The sequence below is a fragment of the Lates calcarifer genome, linkage group LG9 (assembly GCF_001640805.2).
Source record: "Lates calcarifer isolate ASB-BC8 linkage group LG9, TLL_Latcal_v3, whole genome shotgun sequence".
NCBI lineage: Eukaryota > Metazoa > Chordata > Actinopteri > Centropomidae > Lates > Lates calcarifer.
In genome coordinates this window covers 21,453,855-21,465,611 of record NC_066841.1, presented here as the reverse complement: position 1 = coordinate 21,465,611, position 11,757 = coordinate 21,453,855, and the positions used below count along the sequence as shown (strand labels likewise).

Here is an 11,757-nt window from a genome sequence, read left to right as displayed (position 1 = left end):
TTCTAATGACTAACAGTTGCTACTTTGAATGCCAAAGGACTGAGATGTAGTATTAAGATTAAAAGTTTATTTTCATTTACAAAGCAGCAGAAATCTGACTTTTATTTCAGTCACATTCAGTTGTAAATGACACATTTTTTGGAGAGCTCAGTTGAGCTATGACCTCTGGTTCTTACATGATTCAGAAAGAGTAGCAGGAGATGCTGTATTGAAGAACACTCCATGTATAACAGTATATTTTTTTCATTCTTGAATTCTTCATTCCAGAAAGGCTTCATCTCTGTTCCACATATGCAGCAGGGAAACTCTCTGTTCTGGTCTTAATCATCAAATCTCTGATTACTAATAAGACAAATGAAGTGTTTTTTAAGCTCATGCATTGATATTACTCTTCCAAGGAATGGATGTTAATTGCTTTTTTGTGACATGTGACCTGAAGATCTACAGCACTTATTCTGGATTTGTCCACATTCTCAGAAAGTTTGGCAAGATGCCCATATATTACTCAACACATTGACTCCCCCTCAATCATAAATGTACAAATTATTCTTTAGTTAAATGATATATCCTTAATTTTATTGTTGGTGAAAACACACATTCAAACATTCCACTATTCTATAAACAGAAATGATTTATACTTTAATTAACATTATATTAAATGTACTTAATTAATATTATTAATATTGTTCCGTAACATTCTTATCCATTGTTATTGTTATGCCATTGTGATTTTTGTTTTTTGTTTGTTATTTGTACGTTATAAAAATAGAGGACAAAGACTGGTAAAGACTGACTCCATAGAGCCACAGTGCTAGCATGGCTTAAAAGCAACCATTTCAAAGGAAAAGAAATGAAAGTGAGAGTAAGCATCATGATTGTCACAGAAAGTAGTGCTCACTGCAGTATTTGACATGAATGCACGACTACAGCCTGAAAGAATCAAATAATTCTTGTTGAGTGCAGGGAACTCTGGCACGTGCTTTACTATTACTGCACTACCTGAAAAAATCTGAGCACTATATTTACACCACTAATTCTAATGATCTTCAAACATTAACCATGAAGATTTTTGACAGCACTGGTTGTAATATCAGCTGTGGTGTTAGAATAAGTCAGATGATGATCAATAATCTCTGCAAGAAAACCAAACATTCAGAACCCTCTACTGACATCTGAAAGATTCTGTTCCCACTGTGTGCTTTAGGTGCTGTGTCAAATTCAGAGAGGGAGTCTGATTTACCAGAGGCAGTACTTACCATTACAGACTGAATACAGTGAACTTGATACATACATTCATAAGTTCAATGTACATTTGTGGGTTGTATTTTTTTACATGGCACTTCTCCATAAAAGTAGAAAAAAGTTAATTATGCCCAAAGATGCAATTTTCTCTGCTTCAGCTGCACAGGCAACACGTGGGAAGAGGATGGTAACTCCAGAAAACTATAGTAAACTCAGCATTTAAAACTGGAAGGAAATGGGGTAAAAATCTGCAAATGAATATGATAAGAATTCTAAAAGTTGCCTTGGTATGTACTCAGTATCTGGGTAGAACATGTAAGTTCAGGAGTTGGGCGGCTGAAGGAGAAGGCAGAAGAGTCCATGGGAAAAACGTGAACAAATATATTTAACAGATATTTTTCTGCCACTGGTATAGAAAAATACCACTTGAATGTGGATTCAAACTGTATTTTTCTACACCAGTGGCAGGTCAATGACAATCTTATCAAACGTTACATGGCAGCAGTCCACTGCATCTTTAAGCCTGTGATAAAAAACTGGTTTTAACAACACGTTTGCATGCATGTCACACAGCCAATCAGTACATCAAGCTGTGAAGGAAGGTCAACTACACATTCTTATCAAATCACAACAAAAATGGTGGGAAGCTTGGCAGTGAAACATTAAGCTTGCCAGTGATGTCTGCTGTCATCTCAACAGTAACAATAGCAACAGTAACAGTAGCAAAGTAACCTTGACTGTAGTAACCTTGACTGTCACCGTCAACCTCTCAAGCCAATATTCCAGCATTGGTCAGGGATGATCTGACCATGTTCTAGCCCCCTAGTGGATAATCTTTACTGCTTGTTTAAATAAATGAATTGATAAAATGTGTATCACAAGGCTTAAGATAACATATATATGAGGACTTCAACCTCACGCAGCTTTTATTTGTCTCTGTCTGGGAAATGTAAAGGACCCTGATGGTATCATTGAAAGGCAGAAAATTTAAAGATGTTAAAAAAAATCCAATAACTGCACAAGCTTGGTTTAGGTCCTCCAAAAACTAATAAACTATGAAATAATAATGGTTAATCAACTTGAATCTGTTAGTGTAAAAGCCTGTTCCCTGGAAACTGAAGAAAGCTGTAGTCGTATGTATTACATGTACAATGAGGGTGGGGGTGAATGTGACATCAGCCCACAATTTGAGAGTGGACTGTCAGGGTATATTCTACAATTTATCTACAGAATTACTGGATTTTCTTTTGAAAGTAAAATATCATCTTTTGCAACAAATGTAAAAATAAAATGAAATAATTTACTAACTCAGAAAAGTGGATTTGGTGTTAAGTCGCTCTTTAAGCTTGAATATTTGGCAGCGTAGCACATCAAACAGACACAAGAAGGCTAAGACAATAAGGTGTGGTGAAGAAAAATAGCTACCCTGTATGAGTGAGGCACCCTAAGGTCATCTCTTACAAACACTGTTTCTTTATGCTCTCAATGGGATTTTCTCACCAAAGTGCTGACAGTGTCAACAGTTCACAGTTTGACAACAGAAGTGGCAGAGATCTCTACAAATGTGCACAGGGACTGTCACTGTGAAAACGTTGTTTTGTTCTCTAGAGTAGCCACATCTCAGTTAGAAAATGTTCATTGTTGAGAGTTCATACCCTCCAGGAGACACTGAATAGTAGACATACATTCTGTATAATATTAAGCTCGATCAAACCAGCCAACAAATCATCAAAATTTCAAGTGAAGAAGTCCATTACCACATTTGTGCCTCTCCAACACTTTTTTGTGTCTTTGTAAGTTCAATCAACCCTGGGTATCAAAACTCAATACTATCCCAACTGACCAACTGAAATGTATCAGTAGCACCAAGTACAAAAACAGTCAAATACCAAAAGCTGGACAGAAATATTTGTTTAGATTCTTTACTCCTCCTTTAAATAGAGAGATCCCGATTTAAACAGTAATATTCCGATATTCTTAGACTGTATTTCAACTTATTTTACAGCTATTTGTAACTTTGGCTTCTTTTGTTGGATGAGAAAAAAAGATTTCCTAAAAACTGTGTTTATATTTGTCAGTAAGCTATCAAAACAAACAAACAAAAAACCCCAAATCATTTTAGGATGAGAATCAGTACAAAACACTTGAAATAATACCCAGCCCAGGTAAACATATTTACCTAAAGGTGTGTTCAGACTGAATACAAAGCAATTTTAGGCAACACATTTTCATAGAAATTCAATGCAAAGATGCAAGAGGACAGTTCTGGGTAGCACAAACTGAGGCAAGTCCATGAGAGGTAAAAGGAAAATGTCTCTGTAAATTCTGAGACTCCAAATCAAGCTCTTGTTAACATCTGTATACTTACTACACTGCAGCAAAAAAAGTTCACATTTTTTGTAAATAAAGCAAGGCTGAAATTTACTTTGTTTTCAAGCTGAACAGACCAGAAGAATGTCTAAAACCGCCACCAAGTAATCAGAGTCCATTTTCACTACATGTGCATGTCGCTGAAAATGTTATTCTGTGTTATCAGCCTGGCAGGGTGCTCACACTGACAGTCAGCCAGAACAGTCCATTTGATCCATGTAAAGCAGAATGGGAGTAAAATAACCCATATGATGCAAATTCTGAACTGCTTGTTGTTCAGCTAGCTTGTGCCTGTGAGACCAGCTGCACCTGCACACACCACAAAGGCAGCGTCAACTACAACATTACAATAGAGTGGTTCTGCCCTTTGGTGTCTCCACGAACTCAAAGCAAATACAACAACACGTGTGTGTGTGTCTCTACATAAATATACACTAGTCTGTTTGGATGTGTGTGTATTTTGTGCATAACCCTAGGCCAGAGTATAGTCGAACTGCCCCTTCTCCAGACCATCAAGGCCATCTGCCCAGGTGGAGGTCGGCATACTCCGGTAGGGGTCCAGCAGGATACGGAAACATCGCACAATGAGGATGAGGAGGAAAACAAAGAGAAAGATGACCAAGGCAAACGTTGTCTTCTGCTCCAGGGACATGGCAGTGATGGCAGAATCAGTGGAGGATGAGGAGGAAGACGAGGAGGAGGAGGAGAGGGCAACAAAGTGTCCCCCAGCAGAGTACAGCAGAGAGGAGAATGCAGAGGTGAAGGGCTCTCCCTCCATCATCCAGGAAGAGAAGTGTGTCACAGGGGCAGGACAGCAGCACTGCAGATCCCACGGGGGACGCTGTGGCATCTTCTTCACTCCAGCCCGGCCCAGCCCCTTCCAATGGACCTCATTGTCTGGAGAGACATAAGACCAAAGCATAACTGTTAACATACTACAGTCACAAAGTTCTTAAAGGTCAATGGTCAGCTCACTCATATTCACCATTTTTCTTTGACCTCTCATGGCATCTTTTGAGATTTTGCCTCTACCCTAATACAGACAGATGGCCGCCCACCCTGAGCCCGGTTCTGCTCAAGGTTTCTGCCTCTTAAAGGAAGTTTTTCCTTGCCACTGTCACCTAGTGCTGCTCATGGTGGGAACTGTTGGCTCTCTCTCTTTCATTATAATAATACGTACGGTCTAGACCTGCTCTATATGAAATGTGCCCTGAGATAACTTCTGTTGTGATTAGGTGCATGTACATGGTTTTAAAGTGTGATGTTGATGAAATAAAAAACACGTATGAATATATGTACTGCATGCGCGAGTCATCTACAGTCAAGAGTTTGAGCACAACTGGATGTAATAACATAATGCCTACAATGATAAGACAAATGTGTATTAATTATTATTACGTTATTAAATCTTTTTTGAGTTACTAATAACACCACCACTCATACACTTATGTTTGAAGACCGCTGAACACCAGCATTAGCAAAGGAGCCAGACACAACAAGTACTGTACCATTTGCCTGTTGCAGACAAATGTCTTAGATCTGACACAAAAACCTTGAAGTCAACAAGAAATCCAGGCCATCATGGTGGGTCCAACAACTGGATGTAGTTATAGAGATGTATTTGGGGCACCTTGGAAAGTAGTTTAAGAAGAGAAAAGAGCAGCATCCAAGGAACAGGAAACCAGAGATGCACTGGACACACACACTCACTCAGACACAAACCTGCATTTATCAACACAGTTCAAATATGTAAAGACACAAAAGAGGAAAACACTGACTGCATCCAGAAATAGAGAGAAAGTAAAAAACTATTACATTTACTATTATTTATTACTACAGACAAGGTGAAATACAAGCAATGCTTAAATGGAACACACATTACCACACAGGTTGGACAGAATCTGTATAGGGTGTGCAAATTGGTTGGTTGGACTAGAGACTTAGACTTTATTGATCCCTTGGGATGACTCCCTCAATAAAGTCTAGTCTAAGTCTAAGTCTCTAGTCCAACCAGAGCTCTAGAGGTCTTCACACATTTCCCACCAGGGGGTAAAGTCAAAAATAGTTAGTCCACTATTTTTCATGATCCTGAAACATTAATCCTAATCATTCTGTTGATACTGTTGTTGATGTGGATTTCAATCCATCTAACAATTGTTGGATGGACTGTCAAAAAGTTTGGTACACATGTTCACACTCTCCTACTACTAACTCTGGCTTTGATCTTTCATCTAGCATCATCATCAGGTCAACATCTCAGACTGTCTAATACTTTGATCTAGAACCAAAGAGCTGCAAAACTGATAACACTCTTATCATCCTGTGTTTGTAAACTTGACTGAAAATGTGAACATAGTAAATATCAACATGTTTGCATTTTTGCTCCAGGGCCCCTTAGCTAACCCAGCCATGATCAGGAAAAAGGAATTATGTGAGGTCATTTTACAGCGGCCTGGTGATGTTTGCATCTGATTTAATCATACCAACCACATGGATCCTTGTGTGCAATGACACCTTCTAAAAAGCTCTAGGATTTAATCAAATGAAAGTGAAAGCATCCAGACAGAATAAAATTAGTTGTGGATGAGAGGTAAAAGAAGTCATTTACCCTATAGCTTAGAACAGGCCACTTTACTCTGTTGCTTTAAACACATTAAAATCGTAATCTTGATCTCACTGAGTCTACCAGTTGGAGAATTATGTTTATTTGCATTATTTTTCTTTAATTGCTTGTGTGTTTTCTGTCACAAATATTACCTCTTCTTGCTGGTGAAATCACCAAATTATCAACTGTATCAAATTGGAGAAAGCAGTTGCAAAACAGTTACGTGACTTTCTACAGAACAATGGTTTATTTGAGGATTTTCAGGCAGGATTTAGATTGTATCTAGCACAAAGACAGCACTTGTGAAAGTTACTAATGACCTCCTAATCGTATCAGACAATGGGCTTGTCTTTGTACTTGTCTTGTTAGATCTTAGTGCTGCTTTTGATATGATTGACCATCACATCCGACTGGAGCATTTTATTGGCATTAAAGGATTCCCACTAAACCGGTTTAAGTCCTATCTACCTGAGAGGCTTCAGTGTGTACATGTTCACGACAACTCCTCCATGTACACAAAAGTCAGACATGGAATTCTACAAGGGTCAGTGCTTGGACCAATTCTATTCACCTTGTATATGCTTCCCTTGGGCAACATTATCAGGAATCACTCCATAAACTTCCATTGTTATGCAGATGATACGCAGCTATATTTGTCAGTGAAGACTAATGAAACCAATCAGTTAGCTAAACTTCAGTTGATCCAAAATGCTACAGCACGATTACTGAGAGGAACTAGAAAAGAGACCATATTTCTCCTGTGTTAGCTTCTCTACATTGGCTCCCAGTCAAATCCAGAATAAAATTTTAAATCCTCCTCCTCATCTACAAAGCCCTTAATGGTCAGGCTCCATCCTATTTCAAAGAGCTTATAATTCCCTACAATCCCACTAGAACTTGCCCTCCCAGAATGCTGATTTACTAGTGGTTTCTAGAGTTTCCAGGAGCAGAAATAGAGACAGAGCCTTCAGTTATCAGGCTCCTCTACTGTGGAACCTTCTCCCAGTTTCAGTCCGGGAGGCAGATATCGGCTGCACTTTTAAGAGTAGGCTTAAAACTTTCCTTTTTGATAAAGCTTATAGTTAGGTTTGGCTCAGGCTTGACCCATCCCTCAGTTATGCTGCCATAGGCCTAGACTGCTGGGGGATTTTCCATGATGCACTGAGCTTCTCTCTTTCTCACTCTCTCTCAGTAGGAATCCATATCCCATAAATACATGCTATTAGTATTGTGCTCTTCCGTCTCTCTCTCTTCTTCTGTCTGTTTCTGCAGGTATTTCTGCCTCTGGAGCTGTAGTTTGATCTGTGATGACAAGTGTCCTGCTGCTCCTACAACACCACTCAATACCTGCTGCTAGAATTAGAAATTACTTGTACTGCTATTAGTTTTAGTGCTTGTTAGCAGTTAATACTTTAATTATTACTATTATCATTACTACTACTGTATTATTGGCATCACCTTACATTTTATATGGAACCCGTGTTATGCTATGTTCTTCTCCCACTATTCTCTGCAACCCGCACTGCAACCCTGTTATAATATCCCTCTTTACGACTGCTGACATAGTCACATCCTGCGTTGACCTCCTCAGTCACATGAGGAAGAGCTGCACTTCTGTTTTTCCTTACATATCATTCTAATGCATGAGCATCACAGCTGTCAAATGTACTCTGTCGGCCACTCATTTATTATATAAGAACATAAAATATTCTTGCATGAAGTCTTTTTTTTTGTTGTCTGGAGCAGAGACTGAAAAGGGCTAGTACTTTGGATCTCACTTGGGCTTTGATTTGATTTTCAGTTTGGAAACATGGATGTTCTCCTAAAAATTTTACATTTCTTATGAAGTGTCCACAAAAAACATTCTCTGAATCCATGTAAGCTATGTAATAGTCTGTGCAGCAGACTCATGACTTTATCTCTGACATGTGGTGTCCTACCAGCACCACTTAAATACTAATCACTTAAACCTGTGTGTACAAAGACTTTAAAGAATGGAGGTTCAGCTGGGCCCACTCATTTTTGTCCAATGTGCTCATATTAGGTTACTCTGGCCATACCAGTGATAAAAGAGCTCTTTTATTTTTTTTAGCCTGGAGAACTTGCTGAATTCATCAGTTGCAAATTTACAAAGTAAATGTGACAGCTTATCCTGTAGAGCATGACAATCTGCCCCACTACTGAAACTTGTCTGAAATGTTTGACAACTGACATGTGTTAGTGAAAAGATTCTGAATTTGCCATTTACTGTGAAATAAATGAGTAACTTGTGAATTTACGCAGAAAAATGCAGCAAGAATAGAAAGCGTGACAAGATGCTCTGCAGTCTCCTGATTCTACTGCAGCTGCTGTGAGGCCACGTTTACATTCTGTCAAGTGGGTTATGACCCTGATGTCCCTGCAGTCCCCCTCCCACACGAAACACAGGGATAGAGCTGGAAGATGCTCTGGTTGCCTCCGTCTGCCTCTGGCTGCAGACAGCATCTGAGCCGCTCTGAATGTATGACAGTTCATCTGCAGCTTCACTCAGTGCAGCATAGAAAACGCAACCCCATGACTGAGTCCTGAGCTGGGGGGCAGCAATTAACAAGGACGCTATAACCTTATCACTTTCATATTCAACTGAGAGACACCTCGAGGGTGGAGGTGACAGGTGAGGTGTGGAGGCTGATCGAAGCTTCTACACGGTGAGAGCGGGAACACATCAACATCACTCAACAAGTGCATAGCTAATATCAATACCACACTGACCGCACCGGAGGCTGTCGCAGACATGTCTACCTACCTACCTACCTACACACACACACACACACACACACACACACAGCGGAAGCGGGATGATGAATACCTGTGTCTGTCTGCGAGGCTGTTGGCTCCATCTCCAGAGTTACAGAGGGGACCAGCAGCTCTGGCCCATTCTACCTGCACCTCTCCGCTTCACTGTCAGCGGCATATGTGACACACAGGAAACACAGCGGAGGAGACGGCGAGGTTTCGACACACGAAGGCTGCCCGTGCGTGCTGATGCTCGACAGGAGGGATCCGCAGCCTCAGAGCCCGCTCCGCTTCCTGATTCGGCTGGAAGGAAGGGGCGGTTCAGCCCAGTCCACATCAGCCCTGCCCCCCTTTATCGGCACAGTTAAAAAATAATGAGTATAACGACTATAATATTGTGATATTGTGCGTGTATTCTTGTGTGTATGTGTGTGTGTGTGTGTGTGTGTGTGTGTGTGTGTGTATGTAAAGCATCAACCTCTCAAGTCCAAAAAGAAAATTCTGACTTCATCAGCAACATGCAGTTTTTCCCTCACCGCCATTTGAATTGAATTAAATCTCCTCTCTATCTCAGACACAGCTAATCTGTCTAATCACGAGTTCATCAGAGATTCTACAAACATGGTGGAAAAGTAAGCAAAGTCCTGGTTTACCAAATGCAGGTATCAGCCAATATATCTTATGATCTTAATGATCTATTACTGTACATTTCAAGCAACCATTACTTACATTGTCACTATTTTAGAGAGCTTGGCTGGGTATCAGAGAAGGAGGTCAGTATCTGCAAAATCATTTCATTTCCATAAACACCCAAGCCCAAAATAAATATTCAGCTGTCTGCTGTTTAAAGTTTGAATTCCAGTCTGGTACAGGGGCTAACTATTACTAGAACATTTGCTGATTATTCAAACAGAACTTTTTCAAATGTTTTGAACATACAGAACATATCAATCAAATGTCCCCACCTCACTGACTGGCCAAATGAATGCAGCACCTTCTTTAAGAACCTTGTTAAAATAATCTCTGAGTTGATCTGGAATAAGTAGCGTCACACTGAGAAGACATTTTATGCTAACTCTTCCCACAAACTAGCCAAACTACAACTGATGTAATCCACAATCATTTAACTTTTAAACTTTTCTCTATTGTTTTTTTTTGATTCCCTCTTTTATTTCTATCAATTTTCTTTTATTTTTCTTAATTAATCTTGTCTTGATACATTTCTTATGTAATTCATATCTGACCTGAATTTGAAATAAATGATTGCAAACCAATAATGACCCATACATACTTAGAAAGAAAAGACTGCAGTAACAAGAACCTTTCAGACAAAGCTTTGAAAGGACTGAAAAGGAAAATTTGTAAAAGGAATTCATTATTGAATCCCTGCAGGTGTACGTTAATTCACCTGTTTAAAAAAACAAATGTCTATCACATTGAATATTTTTATTTGTACATTTATTTTTATTTTAAATTATTTTCTTTGTATTTGCACCAGGATTTTTTTTTTCTTATCATTGATTGTTAGGGTTGACATTGATATTGTACTTTTTTGATCTAATTTCTAGGCAGTCACTGGTTCCCACTCATTTAAGTGCACTAGGTGAGGCAAACTCAAAACTCATAATGACTGTAGCACCTGGGAGAGGTAAGGGAAGGATTGTGGTCCACAGTGACTTCACACAGATTCATGAAGGTCCAACTTGCTTGGACCAATTCTATTCACCTTGTATATGCTTCCCTTGGGCAACATTATCAGGAATCACTCCATAAACTTCCATTGTTATGCAGATGATACACAACTATATTTTCAATGAAGACTAATGAAACCAATCAGTTAGCTAAACTTCAGGCATGCCTTAGGGACATAAAGACTTGAATGACCAACTATTTTCTACTATTGAACTCAGACAAAATCAAAGTTATTGTACTTGGCCCCAAACACCTCAGAAATACATTTTCTAATGACATAGTTATGCTAGATGGCATTGTCCTGTCTTCCGGCTCCACTGTAAAAAATCTTTGATCAGGATATGTCCATTAGCTCCTACATAAAACAAACTTCTATGACTGCCTTCTTTAACCTGCGTAACATTGCCAAAAGCAGACATTTTCTGTCTCAAAAGGATGCCAAAAAACTAGTACATGCATTTGTTACTTCCAGGCTGGACTATTGTAATTCATTATTATCAGGCTGCTCCAACAAGTCTCTAAAGATTCTCCAGTTGATCCAAAATGCTGCAGCACGATTACTGACAGGAACTAGAAAAAGAGACAATACTTCTCCTGAGTTAGCCTTAATACACTGGCTCCCAGTCAAATCCAGAATAGAATTTAAAATCCTCCTCCTCACCTAAAAAGCTCTTAATGGTCAGGCTCCATCCTAGAAAAGATTTTTTTTTTTTTTTGGCCAGACTGGATCAGCAGCTCTTGAGGCATATTGAACAGGAAGTTGGGCAACTCCTCCTGAAGTCCACTGTCATCTCCACCATTTTGAGTGTATTCAGATCTAGGTTGTTAGGACTGCAGCAGAAAGCAAGCTATTCATGATAATCAGAAGATACTGATGATGTGCAAACCATCAGATCGGAAAATGATCTGATGGTTCTGCATGCTATTACATATCAGATAAAACATGTTAGGGAACATGAATAAATTGTGATATGGCAGTTTCTGAGATGGATGGAATAAAATATTCAATGAACTGACTCATCACCTGACCAGACAACTGCACCATCCATCTGGCATGTATGCAAGAAGAATGA

The 11,757-nt window shown here is 39.3% G+C and overlaps 1 protein-coding gene across 1 annotated transcript; it reads right to left on the bottom strand.

Moving 5' to 3' along the window:
- Positions 1 to 9,432, bottom strand: LOC127142769 (uncharacterized). The gene is made up of 2 exons (XM_051072698.1): positions 9,066 to 9,432; positions 1 to 4,509 (listed from the first exon to the last, which is right to left on the bottom strand). The coding sequence occupies exons 1-2, from the start codon at positions 9,094 to 9,096 to the stop codon at positions 4,085 to 4,087; spliced, it is 456 nt and encodes a 151-aa protein (XP_050928655.1). The 5' UTR covers positions 9,097 to 9,432; the 3' UTR covers positions 1 to 4,084.
- Between the last annotated feature and the right edge of the window lie 2,325 nt (positions 9,433 to 11,757).